Here is a 23,729-nt window from a genome sequence, read left to right on the forward strand (position 1 = left end):
GTGCAGGGTCAATGATGTTCGGCAGGCACCTCGCTAAGCGTTTTGCCAGTAGTTTCGCTAATAACTTGATATCTACATTAATTAAGGATATAGGTCTATATGGCTCTGGCTCGTCCACTGCCTTTCCAGGTTTCAATAGTAGCGAGATACTCGCAGTATTTTCATGTTGAGGAATTTGCCCATCTTGAATGATAGCCTGGTGATATGCAAAGAGTGGGCCTATCAGGGTTGCCTGCATTAGCTTATAGAATTCCCCTGTGTACCCATCCACACCTGGTGCTGAGAATGGTTTTAAGCTTTTAATCGCTTCTTGTAGCTCCCGGGGTTGGATGGGCGCCTCCAGTAGGGAAACATCATCTGGTCCTAAGCGTGGCATACCTGCCCGTTGGAGGAATTTTCTTATCTCCGTCCCCTCCCTACGCGTGCCCGAGACATATAATTCTTTAAAGTGTTTTTGTAATAGCTGTATTATCTTGTCTGGGGCATTTGTGACATTTCCCTTTTTTCCTTTCATAGTAGGGATTGTCCTATTCCCCCTTTTGCTCTGTGTTAACCTGGACAGAAGTCCACCCACTCTGTTCCCAAATCTATAGAACCTATATTTTTGGTAGAGTTGGTTCCTTTGCATTTCCTCATGCAGGAGTGAATTTATTGCTGCCTGGACTGCTAGGTATGTCTCTTTATTGGCTGTTGTTGCTCGCGCCGTATAACGGTGTTTAGCCTTTTGCATCTGTTTTCCCAACGTTACCAGTTTCATCGCGTTCTTCCTCCGCCTAGCTGACACATATGCAATTATATCTCCCCTTAATACTGCCTTCCCCGCACACCAGAAGAGCTGCGGGTTAGACATATGGTCTTTGTTGTGCGATACAAAGTCTTCCCATTTTTTTTATTAAGAACTCTTGGAAGGACTTATCCTTCCTTAAATAACTTGGGAATATCCATCTTCTAGCCTTCAAATATTCTACAGAGGCCCCTAGATCTGCCCACACTGGTGCGTGATCTGAAATCATTATTTCTGCTATTTGTGCCTCTTTTACGCTGGGGAAGAGATCTGTTGTCATGAACACATAGTCTAGTCTGCTCCAAGTTCCGTGTGCCCGGGACCTATGAGTGTAGTTGTGAGTCTCGGGGTGTAAAACCCTCCAGACATCTACCGCAGAGAGAGAGTCCCTAAATTCTTGTAATATCTTACTCTCCCCCTGACTCCCCCCTTTCTCCCTCCTAATCCCTGTGCTGTCCATTATTGGGTCCAGCAGGCTGTTCATATCTCCAATAATAATCAATGGTTTGCCCTGGTAAGGGAGCATACATTTTACCAGCTCAGGAAAAAAGGAGCGCTCTGCGGGGGTGGGGGCATAAATGTTCAATATATATAGCTCCCTGCCCTGCAACCATAATTTAACCAGTAAATATCGCCCCTTAGTGTCTTGTAAAATCATTTCTGCTGAATAAGCTAGGTTCTTATGTAAACAAATCGCCACTCCACCTCTGCGACCATCTGAGGATGCATATAGTATCTACCCCACCCATCCCTGGGCAAGTTTCTCATGCTCTTGGTCTGTTAGCCTGGTCTCTTGTAAACAAGCAATATCTGCATGCATGCGTTTTAGGTGGGCCAGAATTTTTTTCCTCTTAATTGGGGAGGTTATACCTCCCACATTCCAGGTCGTTATTCTACAGTGTGTTGCTCAATGAGAGATTGTGACTACTCACTTGCCTTTCCTGCTTTGGAGGCCCTGTGTCCCAGCCCTTCCCCTGGCTCTCCTTATTGATCTCCCTCTGATCCCTGTGAAGCTGAAAGTTCGCCTTTGGATCGACTTTGCTAGACTGTACCAGAATCTCTGCATGGCAGTCGACCCCTCGATGGCATGACTCCTGTTCGAATTGTATAGCATTACTGCCTCGTTCTCCCCTTCCCTTGTCCCACCCAGAGCCCTCCCCCTCCCTCCCACCCCCCCTTCTTCCCCTCCTTCCCCTTCGTTTCTGTGTTGACTTCTGTTGCCAGTCTACAGCCCCTGACATCATTGAACCCACTCCTTGCATGCAACCCACTTTCAGGATTAGTGCACTCCTTAGTCGGTTCCAGTGACCCTTTTGTGTGTCCGGCCCGAATAACCTGGCCCACTTAGTGCTAACTTTTGAACAGAACAGATTAATAACCATCCCCAATGTGATATAAACAGCAATACAGTTCAACTTAAACCTTTATATTCTTACCCGTCGCTTCGACCCTTCGGTGAAGCGACCATCAACCATATTTAACATCCTCTATATTAGTGCCAGGGTGGCCCAGTGCTCATTTGTCAGTCCTCCGGCACCTTCAGCTCAGTGTCTATGAGCCGTTGTGCTTCTGGGGCTATTTTAAAGGTCCGCCAGTTTTGTCCATGCTGGATCTTCAAGACTGCTGGATACAATAGCATGAATCGGGTTTTCTTCTGTACTAGCGATGCACACAGGGGGTGAAATCTGCGTCTTTGGTCTTGGACTCCTGCCGAGTAGTCCTGGAAGATTCTTACTGGGACACCTTCATACGCTAGTGAATCTCTCTTCATACGGTAGCCCCGTAGAATTTCTTCTTTATGGAGGTAGTTGAATATTTTGATAACAATCCTCGGCCTCATCTGGCCTTGTGCTCGTCTGCCCAGCCTGTGAGCGCGCTCTATGCATAGTGTTCCATAGCTGTCTGATAAGGCCAGCTCTTTTTTCAACCATTGCTCTAATATAGTTCCTAAGGATTGTTCCGGAATGGTTTCCGGTATTCCCACAAGTCTCAGATTACATCATCTTGCTCTATTCTCCATATCTTCTATTTTGTCTTGCTGCGCCTTCAGTTGTTCCCGCAACCGGGAAAGTTCTTGCTCATGTTGCGACCTCTCGTCTTCTACAGTCGAGATCCGTTGTTCCACTTCTCCCAGTCTCTTCTCAGTTGCAACCCTGGAAGTTTCTAAGTTCTTTAGCTGACTCTCCAACAGATCAAATCTCGGGTTCAGGGCTGCGCAGACAGCCATCGTGATCTGCGCTAGCTGTTTTTCACTGAACTCCTCTGCTTCTTCCTGCTTCCCCTCCGCCACCTTTGTCTCTGGCTTGGTGGATGAGAGTTTCCCTTTCTCAAATTTAGTTCCTCTGCGGGTTGTTCCTTTTGGTATGGGCCGTAAGAAAGGCTCCATAGGTTGCGCAGGCCTTTCCCTTGGTCCGTCTCAGCCCTCGATTAATTAGGGCAGAGAGTGTTTTTACCGTAAGTCCTTCGTTTGGGCAGTCTATGTAATGATGTGATCTTTTTGTACCAAGTAACATATGCTGTTTGATTCTTATGTTCATGCACCATTTCCACTGCGTACAAGGGGGGGGGGGGGATTTTGCTGTGCTGTGGGCAAGGATTCGGGCCCAGTCTAGCTTATGACGTACCTCCTCATGTGCTCCTGTGCCACCCGTTTGGTAATATTCGGACCGTGGCCGCCACCTCCCGGGCCCCCGATCGGCTACTAAAGAAGCTGCCCGTTTTCTCCTGGCTCCGGTACTTTCTTTTATTTGCCGTCTGCCCGCTTTAGGTGCGCCCCAGCACAGACCCCTTAATCCCGGGTTTGGTCGCTCAGGGGGAAAACGGGGGTAGTCGAGCAATTCTTTTATCTCTCAGCTCGCTCACCCTCCACGCCAGCTCTCTCTCAGGTGCCCCCTCTCCGCTCTTGCCTCTCACTGTGTTGTTGGGCTTCTGGGGCAGCACCGTCGCTCGTTGTCCCGCGCCATGTTGGAGTCCGACCTTCGTGTTGCGGTTCTCTCTCTCTCCACCGACATTTGAGCTATTGGCGTTCCGCCTCTGCCTGCTTGTGTGTTTCGGAGTTCGGGTGCCACTTGTGTTTAATTTTTGTGCAGGTTCCATGTCATTGCGGCGCGGCTGTAGCTCTGGGTCGATGGAGCTCACGGAGCAGCGGCCATCTTGCTTCTCGGCTCCACCGGAAGTCATCTAATGTTCGTGTTTAAAAAGCGCTTAAGTAAAACCTTGGCAAAAACTACCCTCCTTTAAAAAAAAAAACAAAAAAAAAACTGTCAACTGAAAATTGCATAGGTTGTGATCTTGAGATCCTCTTCAAAATGCGTGGTGCTGGATGCTGTTGATATTAAACGTATTTACAAAATAAATGCCCATTTTTTGTGTCAGCTTGCAAGTATTTTCCCTCCAATAAAATAAAGGATTATTTCAGAATAGGATACCTGATAGAAAAAAATGTTAATTTGCTTAACTTTGGAACCACAAAGAAGAAATCCTCTATAACCTTCAAAATAAGCCCCTTCATTTAGCGCTAGATCCTTCATTGCCCAACTTGCAACTGTTCTTTTTTTTATTTTTTAATTGGAGAGCACTTTTGAGAAAAATAGGTAACAGTGTTTGGACTTAGATTTGCATAGATTATTCAACACAAAGGGCCCGTTTACTAAGCCGCGCTAACTTTTTAGTACGCACTAATACTAGAAACACCCATAGGAATATATGGATGTCTCTAGCGTTAGCGTGCGCTAAAAACTACAGTGCGGCTTAGTATACAGGGCCCCAGGTCATGAAAATACCATGGACTTAGTGAGTTTTGGCACAGGAATAAGCTACAGTAAATGAGTCTTGCCTTCATGAATGAAATGAATCGCATAACTCAAAACTGACAAAAAATGGACTGAGTGAGTTTTAGAAAAGCGCTGTCCTGTAGCTATAGCAATAGGTTCTTCGCCAAGGCATTGGAGGTTACCATTACTCCTATGATATCTGCTGCTCCTGACTGGCCTTTGCTCCCCAAGCTTTACATTAACACAGCTCAGATTTATCTCCCCATGCTTGTTTCAGGTCTCTGTCCTCATGAGCAATGCTCTCCATACAGCAGACTAGTATTGCAGACTATGCTCTATTATAACCTAACTTCCTCAGCTGATAGGGCCTTTTAAGAAAACACTACCCTACTTCACATATGTCAGTTTAAAAAAAAATCTCTTTTGTTTTCTGGCTAGCATGTATGTGTGTGTCCCTCTGCTACCATTTTAAGAAGCTGTTTGTAGCAATAGTTATTTAATGATAACTTAGCACCTGAGTATTTAAAGATGTATTTCTTGAGAGTGATAGGTTGCTGAAAGGAAAAAGAACATTTAGGATGCAAACTTTTTGCCCCTAAAGAGCAGAACTAATCTCTGCGCACCAACAATACCTGGACCATTTCCCAGTTAGCTTTTTATTTCCATTTTCCCTGCAATCAATTCTATCTGCCACGTTTTCCAGCTATCACTTTTCACTACTGCTGTTACCACTGTCTTCAAACATGGTGTAATCATACCATTCCTTAAAACCTCACCGAACTCTGCCTTCCCTACCAATTATCGTCCCATCTCCCTCTTCCCTTTCCAAACAGTTCAAGCCTGTGCTAGTCAGCTCTTCTGCCTGGATTTCTTGCATCTCAGGCAATTTATGATGCACTGTAATCAGAGTCTTGTCTGTACATTCTATGGGGAACACCGTGGCCAAAGTCTCCCGTGGTGTCTTCAGAGCCAGGTTCAGGGATTTTTACTTGATTACCATCTTCCTTGATGTGTCTACATCTTTTGACACAACCGATCACCATCTCCTCCACCACATACTACCCTTATTTGGGTTTCTGGACTCTCTTCTCTGTCCCCGTCTTACCTGTCTGATCACACTTTGTGTATCTTCAGTTCCTCCTCCATTGCTATCCCATTATCAGTCAGCGTGCTTAGGGCTCAGTCCTGTGCCACCTTCTCTGCTTGCTCTGTGCTCATCCCCTTAGTCAGTGATGTGCAGGTATATTTTTAAGAATGGTCTCTTTCTCCAGGCATAGCCAGCCCTGCAGTATGATTTGGGGGGGGGGGGGGGGGCAGGGCCCAGGGGTGAACTGGTGGGGCAATGCATTCCTCTCTCTTTTCTCCCCTCCCCATATGGGCACCCTAGGCATATCTTTGCTGGTAGGGATGCCGAGTCCTGCCAGCCACATAGAGTGCCACTGCGTTCCACTGCTCGTTTCTGCCTCTGAGTAGCATGATGGGACTTTTGCACAAAACGTAGTTGGGAGCAGGTGGCAGTCTATTTCTCTGGCAGAGCTTGGCATCCCCGCCAGCAAAGTAAAAGGGCGTTCAGGAAGGGGGACCAAACTCAATTTTGGGAGCCAGTTGTTAAAGAAGCCACTGGGGACCTACTTTAACAACCGGCTCCCAAAATTTTTAAATCTTAACAAATAGCTCTTGTGAGCAGGCTCCAGCACAACACTGCCCTTAGTGCTGTGATCTCTTTGTCCTGTTCCAAAGTGATTGTAGTCTGTGGCTTCACCCTGAGGACTGCAATTTAGGTGGAGATCACTAGAGTGATCAGAGAAAAATCTCTGAAGTTGGGTAATAAGGGCCCTGGTATACCAGTTTGAAATGTATTCTCCCAAGTGCATTTTCATACATTGCAGGGATTGGGGTTTTGGGGCAAGTTTTGACTTGGATAGCAGCCCAGCTGTGGCTGAAAGCAAAGCAGATCAAATTAGTTGCTGTAATTTAAAGAGCCTTCTGTCTCGCTGCACCCTACGCCTGGAATAAACTTCCTAAGCCCCTACGTCTTGCCCCATCCTTGGCCACCTTTAAATCTAGACTGAAAGCCCACCTCTTTAACATTGCTTTTGACTCGTAACCACTCGCCTCCACCTACCCTCCTCTCCTCCTTCCTGTACACATTAATTGATTTGATTTGATTACTTTATTTCTTGTCTATTAGATTGTAAGCTCTTTGAGCAGGGACTGTCTTTCTTCTATGTTTGTACAGCGCTGCTTATGCCTTGTAGCGCTATAGAAATGCTAAATAGTAGTAGTAGTAGCAAACATTGAGAGTAGCTAAGGCACCATTATGCCAGCCATGGGACCTGTTACACCCTTACTCTTTCCAAGAGCATTCCTGATAATACCAGCCATTATTCAGTATTTCAATAAATAAGTTTTCTTACTTTTGTTCTTCAAAAGTGCATTTGGTGTTTCCCTGGCTTGGGAGGGGTATTGGATAATGACATAGAACTCTCAGTTCACATCCTTGGAATGTATGTGAAAATTCTGATGTCTGGGATTTTGCTATGTGTGTAGTCTTTAATGATTATGTAAGCGTTCAACATTTTTGTGCTTATTTCAGCTGAAGAGCGTCCTTTGGATGACTTAGAAACAGCAGATTCATTGCACGCTGTAGGTGGTGGATCTTCTCCAGAGTATTTGGGATCTTTGGAAAACGTAGGTTGAAAGGTTTATTAATGAAATATATATTTCACAGCCATAGCAGGTATATATTTAAGATCTGTTAATACTATCGTTCTATGGCAGCTCACCTAAGCATGAAGTGATGATTTAGGAGAGATTTAGGCTTTTCCTGGTCAGGAGCTTTTGATGCATTTCATTTGAGGTTTAGTAGTAATCACAGGCTTTTTAACCCTGTGAAGGGCACACATTGCATATATGCAAGCTTTCTGACTTTGACAAATGGAGCATGACAAGTGGAGCATCAAACAAAGTAGACTGATATCTGTACACTGTTTCTACCTAAACCCTTGTATACAAATGTCTTTATCCTAACAGGGAGGATAGGTGGTCTCATAAATCACTGGGATCTGTTGCTGAATAGCATATCTCAAATATATCAATCACTTTTTCTGTGATTATGAATAATCATTGACCTCTACAGCCTCCTCCTGCCTTGAATGTAGATTTAAATACCCTTCTTACTTTTTTGTTTTTATTTTTAAACTTTTTATAAATGTCTTTGTTTTACTTGTCATTTGAGTTTACAAAGCAACTAAAAGTTCAGTTAGCTCTCATCTATTATTGTTCCACTTATCTTTACAAGCTCAGCTGGTCCCAATACACGGACCATTGTGTTTAAGTATCTTCCTGATTATAGAGAAATTAGAGTTACTTACCTGTAACAGTACTTCTCCACGGACTGAAGATCTCATAGCCACACAGCTGAAGTGATGTTACGGTGCTGTTACTGACCCAGCCTTTTAAAGCTTAGAAAGCTCTGACAGAACTTTCTGTGCATGTCCCTGGGCTCGCACCCTACTGTACTTACTATATGTAGTGTAAATCATCGCTTCCCACCTCACTACTTCCTGAAGCTGGCAACAACTCCGGGTGGGAGGGCTATGAGATCTTCAGTCTGTGAAGAAGTACCGTTAAATGGTAAGTAACTCTGGGCGTCTTTTACTAAGCCATTGTAGCATTTTTAGCTAATGGTAGGAATCAGCTCGCAGTAAATACTGAGACGCCCATTATGGGCATCTTGGCGTTTACCGCCAGCTGATTTCTACCACGAGCTAAAAATGCTGCCACGGCTTAGTAGAACACCCCTTCTAATTTCTCCCTCAGACTTTCAGATCTCATAACCACACAGCTGAAAACTCCCAAGCTAACGCAGGTAACAGTCATCTTAATAAACAAGCTATAAAACTTAAAAAATTGTGACTGTTACCTTGTACTGGAAAAAGGAGGAGGAGAGTTGACGCTTCAAAGGGAAGACCATAAAACAGCTTGACCAAGGGTGGAATCATCTGATGAAGCAGCATCCATACAGTAATGTTGTGTGAATGTATGCAAAGATGTCTACGTTGCTGCTTTACAGATGACCACTGGAGATGATCTCTGCAGGTTAGCTGTAGTACTGGCCATAGCTGAAAGACAGTGAGCTGTTTCATGAGGAATGCTCAAAGTATCATATAGTCCTGCTTGCTTGTATCAAAACTGAATGCAAGTGGCTGTCCAATGAGACATGGTTCCCTTAGTAACAGGTTGGGGATGATGCGAGGAACCCATTGAAAGAAAAAGTTGAGATGGTCTAAGTGCAAAATGAGTACTTGCTAGGTAAATTCTTAATGCTCTAGCACAGTCCAGTGTATGCAACTTGATCTGAGACTCAGACGTATGTGGAGGTGGTTTGAGAAAACTGGAAGTATGATTGGCTGATTGAGATGGAAAGGAGACACCACCTTAGGGAGAGACTTAGGATGGGTACGAAGTAGCACTTTATCATGCAAAATTTGGGTATATGGTTGATAGTAAACCAAAGCCTGGAGTTCTCCAATATGTTGAGCTGAAGTAATGGCAACCAGAAAAAATGTTTTCCAGGTAGGTATTTATGCTCAGCAGTTGGTAAAGTCTCAAAAGGAGGTAAAGTAAAGGCATTTAAAATTGAGTCCCATGACACTGGAGGTGGGTGAATTTGAAGATGACCTTTGAAAGATCTTTATATAATAGGATGCTGAATGAGAGTATAATTATCTACTGTATTGTGAAAAACAGACAACGCACCAAGATGAATCTGCTGCTGTCTGAGAGGCTTAATAAATATGTAAAATTTTGGATATCCCACAGGTGAAAGGATCAAAATTATGAGAACACCATACGGCGTATCTATCCTGCTTATTTTCGAAGGAGATCGCCGGCCATCTTCTGACACAAATCGGGAGATGGCCAGCGATCTCCTGAACCCGGCCAAATCAGTATAATCCAAAGCCGATTTTGGCCGGCGCCAACTGCTTTCCGTCACGGAGCCGGCCAAACTTCAAGGGGGCGTGTCGGTAGGGTCGCGAAGGCGGGACGGAGCCATGGTTATGAAATGGCCGGCTTCGGCCGATAATGGAAAAAAGATGGCCGGCTCTGACGAGCATTTCGCTGGCTTCACTTGGTCCATTTATTTTTAGGACCAAGCCTCAAAAAAGTGCCTCTGTTGACCAGATGACCACCGGATGGAATTGGGGATCACCTCCCCTTACTCCCCCAGTGGTCACCAACCCCCTCCCACCCAAAAAAAAAACCAAAAAAACATTTTTTTGCCAGCCTCTATGCCAGTCTGAATTGTCATTCCCAGCTCCCTGAAAGCAGTATGCAGGTCCCTGGAGCAGTTTTTCTCCGAGGACAAGCAGGCTGATATTCTCACATGTGGGTGACGTCACGTCGGCCCAGGTGTATTTTTAGCTAAAAATCGCCAGAAGTCTACGATTTCCCGCCCGCCACACGGTCACGCTCCTCAGTTTTTTCCTTTCCGCATCTGAGGAGACATGGAGTTTCTGTTTTCAGCGCTTCGCGTTTCCTAGCCTCCGGAGTGGAAGTTTCTTCTGTACTTCTTCATGAAGTTCGTTTTTCCCTCGTTGAGGGTGTATTTAGAACCTCCATGTCGAGACTGGCTCAGATCCGGGCTGCTCTTTCTGAGCTGTTGGCCCCATCCGATGATGACTCATCTGATGAGGATGGCGGGCATGGAGTTTTCTCTGCCGAGGATTCTCTAGGACCTCGTCTTCATCGCCTTCGCTGCCCGACCTCCCCCACCTTCCTCCGCATTCTCTTGCTCCTCCTCCTGCTATCTGCGGGAGACATTAACCCTAATCCAGGTCCCCTCACCTGTCCCCATCCTATCCATGCAAACGATTCCGGGATGTCTCCAATCTCGTCTCTATTCCCCTCCTCCCCCCTCTTCCCTCCCCTTCTCATGCGCCTTGTGGAATGCCCACTCAGTCTGTAACAAACTGCCCTTCACCCACGATCTTTTCATCTCTCGCTCCCTTCAACTGCTCGCCCTAACCGAAACCTGGATCTCCCCGGAAGACTCGGCCTCAGTCGCGGCCCTCTGCCATGGAGGTTATCTCTTCTCCCACACTCCCCGCCCAGTTGGCCGTGGTGGAGGCGTTGGGCTACTACTCTCGCCCTCCTGTAGTTTCCAACCCCTCCCCCTACCACAGTCTCACTGCTTCTCATCCTTTGAAGCCCACTCCATCCGGCTATTCTACCCGCTGCCACTCAGAGTCGCAGTCATCTACCGCCCCCCGATAAATCCTTCTCTTCCTTCCTCACCGACTTTGATGCTTGGCTTTCCGTCTTTCTTGTACCCTCATCTCCGTCCCTCATTTTCGGAGACTTTAACATACACGCTGATAACCCATCCGACTCTAACGCTTCTAAGTTCCTCACCCTAACATCCTCCTTCAACCTCAAGCTGTGCTCCACCACCCCCACTCACCGTGACGGCCATTGTCTTGACCTCGTCCTCTCCTCCGGCTCACCCTCCAATTTCCATGCTTCTGCTCTCCCTCTCTCCGATCATCACCTGATCACATTCACACTTCTTCACCCCCCCCTGCCCTGTCCAACTTTAACCACCACCTCCAGGAATCTCCAGGCTATTGACCCCCCCCCCCCCCCACTTTATCCTCTAGTATCTCTAATCTCCTCTCCTCCATCACATCCTCCGAGACTGTAGACAAAGCGGTCTCCGCTTACAATGCCGCTCTCTCCTCTGCTTTGGACACCCTCGCTCCAGCCACCTCCCTTCCCACAAAGCGTACTAATCCCCAGCCTTGGCTGACCCCTTGCATCCATTACCTTCGCTCCTGCACCCGATCCGCTGAATGCCTCTGAAGGAAATCTCGTACCCATTCAGACTTCCTTCACTACAAATTCATGCTATCCTCCTCCCATTCCTCCCTATTCCTTGCAAAACAGGATTATTACACCCAATTGACCAATTCTCAGCTCCAACCCTCGTCGTCTCTTCACCACACTTAACTCCCTCCTAAAAGTGCCCCCCGCTCCCATTCCCCCTTCACTCTCTCCTCAATCACTGGCTGACTACTTCCACGACAAGGTGCAAAAGATCAACCTTGAGTTCACTACCAAGCCACCACCTCCTCTTCAGCCTGTAGCCCCATCCAACAACCAACCAACCATGGCCTCTTTCTCCTCCTTTCCTGAGATCACCGAGGATGAAATCTCCCGCCTTCTTTCCTCCTCGAAATGCACCACCTGTTCCTCCGATCCCATCCCCACCAACCTACTTAACACCATCTCCCATACTGTCACCCCCTCCATCTGTCACTTCCTTAACCTTTCCCTCTCCACTGCAACTGTCCCTGACACCTTCAAGTACGCCGTAGTCACACCTCTCCTAAAAAAACCATCACTTGACCCTACCTGCCCCTCCAACTACCGCCCCATCTCTCTCCTACCCTTCCTCTCCAAAATACTTGAGCGTGCCGTTCACAGTCGTTGCCTTGATTTTCTCTCCTCTCATGCCATCCTTGATCCACTTCAATCCGGTTTTCGCCCTCTACACTCGACAGAAACAGCACTCTCTAAAGTCTGCAACGATCTGTTCCTCGCCAAATCCAAAGGCCACTATTCCATCCTCATCCTCCTCGATCTATCCGCTGCGTTTGACACACTCAATCATGATTTACTTCTTGCCACACTGTCCTCTTTTGGGTTCCAAGGCTCTGTCCTCTCCTGGTTCTTCTCTTATCTCTCCCACCGCACCTTCAGGGTACACTCTATGGATCTTCCTCCACTCCCATCCCACTATCTGTTGGAGTTCCCCAGGGATCTGTCCTTGGACCACTTCTCTTCTCAATCTACACACGCTCACTGATCTCATCTCATGGTTTTCAGTATCATCTTTATGCTGATGACACCCAGCTATATCTCTCCACACCAGACATCACCGCGGAGACCCAGGCCAAGGTATCGGCCTGCTTATCCGACATTGCTGCCTGGATGTCCAACCGCCACCTGAAGCTGAACATGTCCAAAACCGAGCTCCTCGTCTTTCCACCTAAACCCACTTCTCCTCTTCCTCCACTCTTTATCTCAGTTGATAACACCCTCATCCTCCCCGTCCCATCTGCCCGCAACCTCGGAGTCATCTTTGACGACTCCCTCTCCTTCTCTGCGCACATCCAACAGACTGCCAAGACCTGTCGCTTCTTCCTCTTCAACATCAGCAAAATTCGCCCTTTCCTCTCTGAGCACACCACATGAACTCTCGTCCATGCTCTCATTACCTCTCGCCTTGACTACTGCAACTTACTCCTCACCGGCCTCCCACTTAGCCATCTAGCCCCCCTTCAATCCGTTCAGAACGCTGCCGCACGTCTTATATTCCGCCAGAACCGATATACTCATATCACCCCTCTCCTCAAGTCACTTCACTGGCTTCCGATCAGATACCGCATACAATTCAAGCTTTTCTTCCTTACCTACAAATGCACCCGGTCTGCGGCTCCTCACTACCTCTCTACCCTCATCTCCCCTTATGTTCCTGCCCGTAACCTCCGCTGTCAAGACAAATCCCTCCTTTCAGTACCCTTCACCACCACTGCCAACTCCAGGCTCCGCTCATTCTGCCTTGCCTCACCCTATGCCTGGAACACTCTTCCTCAACCCCTACGCCAAGCCCCCTCCCTACCCATCTTCAAATCTCTGCTTAAAACTCACCTCTTCAATGCTGCTTTTGGCACCTAACCTTTCGAGAAATATAGTATGCCCTATCAGATTGTCTCTACACTTGTCTTTTAGATTGTACACTTGATTTTAGATTGTACACCTGTCTTTTAGTTTGTAAGCTCCTTGAGCAGGGACTGTCCTTCCATGTTAAATTGTACAGCGCTGCGTAACCCTAGTAGCGCTTTAGAAATGTTAAGTAGTAGTAGTAGTCTTCCATCTGATTCAACTCCCTCACCTCAGAAGCAGCTCTCCCCTCTGGAGAGCTTGTCTTTTTCATCTTTTGTCCGGGAAATGTCTGAGGCCATTCCCTTCCCTGTGGAGACTGTGGATGAGCCCAGGGTCAAGATGCTCGAGGTCCTGGATTATCCATCTCCACCTAAGTCTTCTACCACAGTTCCTTTTCATGATACACTCAGGGAAGTGCTGATGAGGAACTGGGAAAAGCCTCTTTCATGTCCAACTATCCCCAAGAAGGCTGAGTCCCAGTATCGGATTCACGGGGAACCCAGTTTCGTCAGGCCTCAGTTGCCTCATGATTCTGCGGTGGTGGATTCCGCTCTCAGAAGGGCCAAGAGTTCTAGGAACTTTGCCTCGGCGCCCCCGGGGCAGGAGCATAGAACCTTGGACTCTTTTGGGAGAAAGGCGTATCAGGCTGGCATGCTCGCATCCAAAATCCAATCGTACCAGCTCTTTACGAGTATTCATTTGCGGAACTCAGTGAGGCAGCTTGAGAGCTTGGTTGATGCGCTCCCGCCGGAGCAGGCCGAGCCTTTTTGTCAAGTGGTCAGGCAGCAGAAGGCATGTCGCAAATTCCTGTCCAGGGGCATTTATGATACTTGCGATGTGACATCCAGATTTTCTGCTATGGGTATAGTGATGCGCAAACTCTCATGGCTGCGTGCCTCTAACCTGGAGGAAAGGAGTCAGCAGAAGATTGTGGATATCCCTTGCTGGGGGGGATCATCTTTTTGGAGAGAAGGTTGAAGAGTTGATTGATCATCTCTATCAGCGTGATAATGCTATGGATTCTCTCTCCCGGCGGGCGCCTTTTGCATCTACTTCCTCATCTAGGAAGTTTTTTTTAAGGGAAGAGAAGTGCTTCCTACGCCTCTAGGGGCCATAGGTACACTCCTGCTTCTCGACAGCTGGTTCAGGCTCTGCCACAGCGCGCTCGTTCTCGTCAACAACGTGCGCCGAAGCAGGCCCCTGCAGCTCCCCAGCAAAAACCAGGGATGGGTTTTTGACTGGCTCCAGTTGAGCATAGCCGCTATCAAAGTGTCTGTGCTGGACGATCTGCCTGTCGGAGGGAGGTTAAAATTTTTTCACCAAAGGTGGCCTCTTGTAACCTCCGACAGGTGGGTTCTTCAAATACTCCGGTTAGGATACACCGTAAATCTGGAATCCAAACCTCCAAATTGCCCACCGAGAGCTCAGTCCTTCAGCTCTCAGCACAGGCAAGTACTTGCAGAGGCACTCTCCGCCCTTCTCAGCGCCAATGCGGTCGAGCCCGTTCCACCAGGGCAAGAAGGGCTGGGTTTGTATTCCCGGCACTTCCTTGTGCAAAAGAAAACGGGGGATGCGTCCCATCCTAGACCTAAGGGGCCTGAACAAATATCTGGTTTGAGAAAAGTTCAGGATGCTTTCCCTGGGCACCCTTCTTCCCATGATTCAGGAAAACGATTGACTATGCTCTCTGGACTTAAAGGATGCTTACTCTCACATTTCGATACTTCCAGCTCACAGGATGTATCTGCAGTTTCGGCCGGGAACGCAGCACTTTCAGTACTGTGTGCTGCCTTTTGGCTTGGCATCTGCACCCAGGGTATTTACCAAGTGCCTGGCAGTTGTTGCAGCATCTCTACACAGACTGGAAGTGCATGTGTTCCCTTATCTCGGCGATTGGCTGGTGAAGAGCACTTCCCAGGCAGGAGCTTTACAGTTCATGTGGATGACTATTCAAGTGCTGGAGCTACTAGGGTTTGTAATCAATTACCCGATGTCCCATCTCAGGCCTGTTCAAAAATTGGAATTCATAGGGGCTCTGCTGTGCACAAAGACAGCTTGTGCCTATCTTCCCGAACCAACCAAGAGCAGACAATCTTCTGTCTCTGGTCTCTAGGGTTCAAGCGTCTCAGCAGATCACAGCTCGGCAGATGTTGAGACTTCTAGGGCACATGGCTTCCACAGTTCATGTAACTCCCGTGGCACGTCTACACATGAGATCAGCTCAGTGGACCCTAGCTTCCCAGTGGTTTCAAGCTACAGGGAATCTAGAGGATGTGATCCAGCTGTCCACCGACCTTCAGAATTCCCTTCAGTGGTGGACAATTCGATCCAGTCTGGTTTTGGGACGCCCATTCCAAATTCCTCAGCCACAAAAAGTGCTGACGACGGATGCATCCCTCCTAGGGTGGGGAGCACAAGTCGGGAGATCCTTGGCCACCTTTAAATCTAGACTGAAAGCTCACCTCTTTAACATTGCTTTTGACTCGTAACCACTCGCCTCCACCTACCCTCCTCTCCTCTCCTGTACACATTAATTGATTTGATTTGCTTACTTTATTTTTTGTCTATTAGATTGTAAGCTCTTTGAGCAGGGACTGTCTTTCTTCTATGTTTGTGCAGCGCTGCATATGCCTTGTAGCGCTATAGAAATGCTGAATAGTAGTAGTAGTAGTAGTAGGCTTCATACTCAAGGAGCTTGGTCCCTTCAGGAAAAGTGTCTTCAGATCAACCTCCTGGAGTTGCGAGCGATCTGGAACGCCCTAAAGGCTTTCAGAGATCGGCTGTCCAATCAAATTATTCAAATTCAGACAGACTACCAGGTTGCCATGTACTACATCAAAAAGCAGGGGGGCACCGGATCTCGCCCTCTGTGTCAGGAAGCCGTTCAGATGTTGCTATGGGCTCGCCAACACGGCATGCTTCTCCAAGCCATTTATCTAGCCGGCGTAAACAGTCTGGCCAACAGGTTGAGCAGGATAATGCAACCTCACGAGTGGTCGCTGAACATGGCTGTAGCCAGAAAGATTTTCCGAGAGTGGGGCACCCCTTCGGTGGATCTTTTTGACACTCAACTCAATCACGAGGTCCCTCAGTTCTGTTCCAGACTACAGGCTCACGACAGGCTAGCGTCGGATGCCTTCCTCCTTCATTGGGGGACAGGCCTTCTATACGCGTATCCTCCCATACCTCTGGTTGGGGAAGACTTTGCTGAAACTCAAGCATGACCAAGGGACCATGATTCTGATAGCGCCCTTTTGGCCCCGTCAGATCTGGTTCCCTCTTTTTGGAGTTATCTTCCGAAGAACTGTGGAGATTGGAGTGTTTTCCAACCCTCATTACTCAGAACGAGGGGGCGCTTTTACATCCCAATCTCCAGACTCTGGCTCTCATGGCCTGGATGTTGAGAGCTTAGAATTCGCCTCCTTGGGTCTTTTTGAGGGTGTCTCCCGAGTCTTGCTTGCTTCCAGGAAAAATTCCGCTAAAAGGTGTTACTCCTTTAAATGGAAGAGGTTGCCGTCTGGTGTGACAGCAGGGCCCAAGATCCTTTTTCTTGTCCTACACAGACCCTGCTTGAATACCTTGCACACTTATCAGAGTCTGGTCTCAAGACCAACTCAGTAAGAGTTCACCTTAGTGCAATTAGTGCTTATCAGCATTTAGAAGGTCAGCCTATCTCTGGACAGCCTTTAGTTGTTCGCTTCATGATAGGTTTGCTTTTGTCAAAGCCCCCTGTCAAGCCTCCTCCAGGGTCATGGGATCTCAATGTCATTCTCACCCAGCTGATGAAACCCCCTTTCGAGCCACTGAATTCCTGCCATCTGAAGTACTTGACCTGGAAGGTCATTTTCTTGGTGGCTGTTACTTCAGCTCGTAGGGTCAGTGAGCTTCAGGCTCTAGTGGTTCATGCTCCTTATCTTAAATTTCATCATAACAGAGTAATCCTCCGCACGCACCCTAAGTTCCTGCCGAAGGTGGTGTCTGAGTTCCATCTGAACCAGTCGATTGTCTTGCCAACATTCTTTCCCCGTCCTCATACCCGTCCTGGCGAAAGCAAGTTGCACACTTTGGACTGAAAAAGAGCATTGGGCGTTTACGTGGAGTGGACAAGCCCCCACAGACAGTCCGTTCAGTTGTTTATTTCTTTTAATCCCAACAAGAGGGGAGTTGCTGTCGGGAAACGCACCATCTTCAATTGGCTAGCAGATTGCATTTCATTCACTTACGCCCAAGCTGGGCTGACTCTTGAGGGCCATGTCACGGCTCATAATGTTAGAGCCGTGGCTGTGTCAGTGGCTTATCTGAGGTCAGCCACTATTGAAGAGATCTGCAAGGCTGCAACGTGGTCATCAGTCCACACACATCTCACTACTGCCTTCAGCAGGACAGTCGACGCGACAGTCGGTTTGGGCAGTCGGTGCTGCAGAATCTGTTTGGGGTTTAGAATCCAACTCCAACCCTCCTAGGCCCATTTTTATTCTGTTCCAGGCTGCACTCTGTTAGATGTTTCTTGTTTCAGGTCAATCCTTGTTATGCCCTCCGCATTGCGAGGTCCAATTGACCAATGGTTATTGTTTTGAGTGATGTTTTTCTCAGCAAAGAGCATGTTTGGAAGCTCCAGGGTCGGGTGTCGGCTCTGCTTCAGGCCAGATGACCACTGGTGAAGCTGTTTCTACAGGTATTAAGGTCCATGGTGGCATCCTTGGAGGTGGTTCCTTGGGCGTTGGCTCACATGAGCCCTTTACAGATTGTGCTCCTCTCACAATGATGCATCTCAGGACCAAGGCCCGTACCAGTTTGCACTGGTGACTGGAGCGCTGTCATCTGGTGTGGTGTTGGGGGGAAGGGGGTCAGTCTGGCCCCGCCGTGGACAATTATGACAAAACCCCAGTCTGTCCAGCTCGGGAGCTCATTAGGTCACATGGCACAGGGCTTGTGGTCCATTGAGGAGGCTTCTTTGTCCATCAGTGTCCTGGAAACCAGGGAGATTTGCCTGGCCCTGACTGTGTTTCAGGCACATCTCAGGAAGGCGGTGAGAGCATTCTCTGACAACACTATGGCCATGGTGTATCTTAATTGGCAGGGGGGGCGTGAAAAGCCTCCAGGTAGTGCAGAAGGCTGCCCTTCTGTTTGCTTGGGCGGAGGGACGCCTCACGGATCTTTTGGTGGCTCACTTTGCCAGGGTTGACAATGTGGAGGCTGATTATCTCGGCTGGACTCTTCTGGATCCCGTAGAGTTGAGGCTCGATCCTCAGGTGTTTGCACTCATTCACTGCTGGGGGTCATCTGTGATGGATTTGATGGCCACATCAGTAAATGCCCAGGTCCCTCAGTTTTTCAGCAGGTGGAGGGCCTGGATGCTCTGATGCAGCCTTGGCCCACGGCGAGCCTCCTATGTGTGTTTCCTCCCTGGTCTCTCATGGGCAGGGTGGTTCAGTGCATTGCGCAGCTTCTGAGCATAGTGATTCTGATGGTGCAAAATTGGCTCCAAAGGCCCTGGTACAGGGACTTAATTTGTCTGTTGGTGGGCCAGGCTCAGCTACCCTGCTGGTGTAGGAACCAGTATTCATGGGCGATCTGGATAGATTCTCTCTTATGGCTTGGCCCTTGAGCAGGCACGCTTAAGGAAGCGGGGTTACTTTGCTACCATCATTAAGACTGGCTTGTCTTTGTGTGAACTTTCCACTTCCCTCACCTATGTGTGTGTGTTTCGCACATCTTTGCGAGTTTGTGCCAGGATCGCGGTATTGTGCCAGTCAAAGCTTCCCTTCCTCACATTCTGGAGTTTCTGCAGGCTGGTTTCTGTACTGGGCTGGCTTGGTCATCTCTCAGGGTGCAGGTGTTGGCTCTGTCCTGTTTTCAGGGTCATCTCAGGGGTAAGCTCCGGCAGTTCTCGCAGATGTGTACTGTTTCTTGCAGGGAGTGTGACTTCAGCTCCCTATTTGCCCGGCTGTCCTGCTCTGGGACCTTAATCTCATGCTGTCCATGTTGGTTTCGGCACCTTTTGAGCCATTGTGTGAGGCTTTTCTTAAGGATCTCATGTTGATGATAGTGTTTCTGGTGGCTGTAACTTTGGCTCATTGCGATTCAGAGTTGCAAGCTTTGTTTTGTTGGGCTCTGTTCCTTCATTTTTTTCCAGACACAGTAGAATTTCAGCTGGCTCCTTCTTTTCTGCCCAAGGTGGTATCTCCTTTTTATGTCAACCAATCTGTGGTTCTTCCTATTCTCTTGGACTGTTCTGGGTCAGATGAACAGCACAATTAACTGGACATTCGTCGGGTCCTCCAGTGTTATCTCTGTGTGTCTCAGGAGTTTTGCCCTACTGATCACCTTTTTGTGCTTGTGAGGGGCAATGGTGACCATAGCTCGGTGGATCAAGGAGGCTATAGTGTCAGCTTATGTGCTTCGTGGAAAGGAGGTTCCACCTTTCTTGAGAGTGCATTCCACTAGAGAACAAGTCTCTTCCTGGGTGGAACATTCCTTGGTGGTGCCTCTTGAGATTTTTAATTTGTTTATATTACTAGAGTAACAACCTGAAACTAATAGAAATAAATTTATTTATATACTTGAATTAAACTATTTGTAGGTAAGGAATATTGACAGTAATATATAGAAGAAAAAGTTAAAGTAGAATAACAGTACTTTAAATTCTGTCCTTTAAACAGACACTCTATGATATTGGAACATACTCCCCCTATTGGCAAACTACCTATTATCTGTTGCCAAAAGTGAGCACAGAATTAGGCCATACAACCTGCATACATTGACAGTCTCCGGGATGACTGAAGCAGCAGATGTTTGTCCTCACAGGCAGTGCTCAATGAGGTGAACTGATATCAGATGATATAAGCTGATATAAGATAAATGTTGTAGATCTAGATGCCCCGATGAGGGAAATGTCTTTTATATCATTTTGTTCTTGGCAATGTCTGATAACATTACAGAAAGTGATTGGCTGTGCCCCTTATGTTATGACTGGAAAAAAACACAGGAACGTCTCTTGACATTCTGGAAAATCTTCCCTGAACTCAACAATCTAAGGTCAGCATGACTGAAATTCCTTTGTCTTGCATCAGCCAGATAACAGGTCCTTTTCAGACAGGCATGCCTGGACAAATTTCCAATCACAGCACAAGTGTTGGAAAACTCAAAGCAGATTTCATGCTTTAGTAGAATTTCCCACAGGTGTAACATATAGACTCTGTGATACACTAATTGTACTGTGGCAGGGGCTTTTATCCCTACAACCCATTATAGAATTTCACTTAGGATGCATTTTTCCTGGTGCCTAAATTTGGGCACAATTTCTAGAATTTACCACATAGTGCATAGAAGAAAACCTAAAACTATTTCTGAACTAGAAGAGTTCTGCTAGGAAGAATGGGAAAAAAGATTCATAGAAAGAATAGAAAGACTCTTAATTGGCTACAAGAAACATTTGGAAGCTTTTATATCTGCTAAGAGATAGTATTGACTGAAAAGATGTCCAAACTTTGGCAGTTGTTACATTTTTGGTTTTCTTATGTTGAATCTGTGAAAAAAAACATACAAATATGAGTTATGCATTCAAATTTGCTGAACTTTGTACTATGCAGAGCTTCTGTTCACTTAGGGATTCATCAAAGCATAATTTCATCAAGGATGCCTAAACCTTTTCTCTACAATTATATAATGCAAGCAAAATTATTTTTAGATCTCTCTGTCAGTACTTTGTAACACCTCTTTAATGGTAATAGTCCTTCCTTTGCACACCTGGGCACAGGAGATCAAATATCCAGAAGCCAGCTATACCTTCTTTTAACTACTGTACTTCCCAATCCAATGTTCTGTTTTCTTGGCTTTGTATGCACTTCATTTTCTTCCATCTGTACTATTCCACTTTCAGTTGCCTTCTGTCTATGCCATTCTCTTATGCACCTTATGTGATGCATGCATACTGATATATTGTAACACCTGGGCTCATTTATTGGCAAAGTGTGAAATTTAAATGGATGATGGTGATGAAGTAGATCGCCGCATTACTCCACTTCTTCCTAATTAACCTCTCTTTCGTACCTGCTGCGTAGAAGAGAAAGGGCTGGAGCAAAGAAGTAGAGGCTTCTCTGGGGCACTGTTCAATAAAGACAGGACAAGCGTCTGGATAGAAAAAGTTTGCTTTCACTGCACTGGTGGTATATTTTTTTCTTTATTTTTGTTTGTTTATAACATTTCTAAACCACTTTCTCAACTTTTGCATAAGATCAGATAAGGTAGTTTGCAAAGTATAATTTCTCCTAACCTGGACATAGCAGATGATCCTTGCACCAACAGCTCTCTGAGAAGTCCACTATTGTCTATTTTCATAAGTGCATAAAAAGCACCACCAGTGGTGTTTCAAGCCAAACATCTGTCTCTGACACGGGCCAGTATGAGTTAATAACAACCTGGCAGATGCTAACGGGGGGAGGGGGTGTCAATTTTCTTGTTGCTTGATCCTAGTAGTTTAGAATTGTAATTCTCAAGTCTATATGACTAATAATTAGTGGACATGTCCTTCAGAAATTTGCTAAACCTTTTTTTTTTTAATCTGCTGTATTATTAACCTTGAACATATCTTCTGGCAACAGATTTCAGAGCATAATTTATGCACTAACTGAAAGAAATACTTTAAGTTCTGACTGTATTGTATTTTCATGGCCTCATTAAAGCAGGTACTTTGCTGCATCAGGTTGAGCATGTATGTGATGTACGCTCTTAATTTTCCCATAATTTCATTAATATTAAATGTGAAATTTCTGTTTTTCATGATAGAGAGCATTTTGTATGTTAATTCCTTTTTCTTTTTTTCTTTTGGAAAGACATCGTACATTCCAAGGGGTGGAAGTTCTACACAGGACATTGTTTCAGGAGCCAAACGGGAGAATTTAGGTACATTAAACAATGCCCTTTGTGGTTTATCATCCTTTAAGAGATAAATGCTTTGTGAGTTTGCAAAATGTTTGTACTCAAAATGTTAATTCTGGTTTGTCACTAACAAACTGCTTATCCTATGCAGGAACTAGACCCTTGTTCTACTTTGTTCTGCAGCTTTTCCTGCTTCTACAAGTAGTTGGAAGGTTATTGGATATTTTTGAGTCGTTGATTTTCATATTGCATTTCCTCCTGGGCTTGATGGACCTTTGCTCTGTTCCAGTATGGCGATGCTTATGTGATGTGATCTGAGAGAGAACAAAAAAACAAGCTAATCCCTCCTCCCCTCTTTTCATCTCAACAATCAAGAACCTGCTTAGCCATTATTGATAATGCCTTGTGGCCTAAGGGCTATGCAAAAACTTCTTTAGAGCAATCTTGGAGTGAAGGAGTAGCCTAATATTTAGTGCTGTAACTGGAGAACCAGGGCAACTGGGTTCAATTCCCACTGTAGCTCTTTGCAACTCTGGTTAAGTGACCTAACCCTCCATTGCCCCAGGTACAAATAAGTACCTGTATGTAATATGTAAACCACTTTGATTGTATTCACAGAAAGGCAGTATATCAAATCTCATCCTCTTTCCCTTTTTTTTTTTTTTTTTTTGAAAATTTTTTATTGAAAATTCTGTAATGCCATACATAATATAGCTGAAAAACTGTTTCCCCATACAGAAGCTAATACACTTAGTCATCTAGTTCTCCCCCTTCCCATGGACATCATGGTGGCGCTGACAACTGTGCTTTCGACTATTTCTTAGGGCTGCCAAAATTTTAAGTCACCATGTGGCCTCTTCTCATTGCAGTAAGTTTCAACATTTGGTATAGATAATCCACTTTATGCCGTATAAGTTGCATGGATGGTAGAGTCTGTTGTTTCCAAGCCCTTGGCAAAGATAGCTTTGCAACAACAAAAAACTGATTTGCAAGCTTATGTTGGGAGACACAAAACTCCGGAAGTTTAAAATGTAGCAGGCAGTATTCCGCTTTGCAAGGATAATGTTGTTGCAACACTTGATGGACCAACCGGAGCACTTGTTTCCAGTAAGTCTGGGCCATTGGGCACTCCCACCATGTGTAAGAAGGAGCCCCGAGCACCACAGTTACGCCAATAGTCTGCAGATACCCTGGGATACATTTGCTGTAATCTTTCAGGGGTGTAATACCACCAGTACAACATTTTAAAACCATTTTCTACCATAGGTTGAGCAAAAGATGGTTTCAGCAAGAATCTATACCCCCTCGACCAAGTTTCCCGCGGGTGGGTGCTCTGTAATGCTACCTCCCATCTTTCATTATAATATAATTGGAGGTTAGTGTAGAATAATAGAGCTAGATATAAATGAGATACACTTCCTTTACCCAATTCCCCACAACCACCACTCCGTAGGACCTTCTCTAATGAGATTTCATTTAGGTCCAGTTCCTCCCTTGCCCGTCTGTGGATAAAGTTTCGTAAGCACCTTTAATAAGAGGTCACTTTCAACCAACCCATATTC

At 46.3% G+C, this 23,729-nt stretch overlaps 1 protein-coding gene across 1 annotated transcript in view; it reads left to right on the forward strand.

The window, feature by feature from the left end:
• The window catches only part of SYCP2L (synaptonemal complex protein 2 like), a 331,807-nt gene that overhangs the window by 213,462 nt on the left and 94,616 nt on the right, over nucleotides 1-23,729 (forward strand). Inside the window, 2 exon segments of the mRNA XM_030210982.1 lie at nucleotides 7,154-7,248; nucleotides 22,122-22,191. Of these exon segments, the coding sequence (XP_030066842.1) occupies nucleotides 7,154-7,248; nucleotides 22,122-22,191 (165 nt within the window).

Source organism: Microcaecilia unicolor, chromosome 1, assembly GCF_901765095.1.
Source record: "Microcaecilia unicolor chromosome 1, aMicUni1.1, whole genome shotgun sequence".
Taxonomy (NCBI): Eukaryota; Metazoa; Chordata; class Amphibia; order Gymnophiona; family Siphonopidae; genus Microcaecilia; species Microcaecilia unicolor.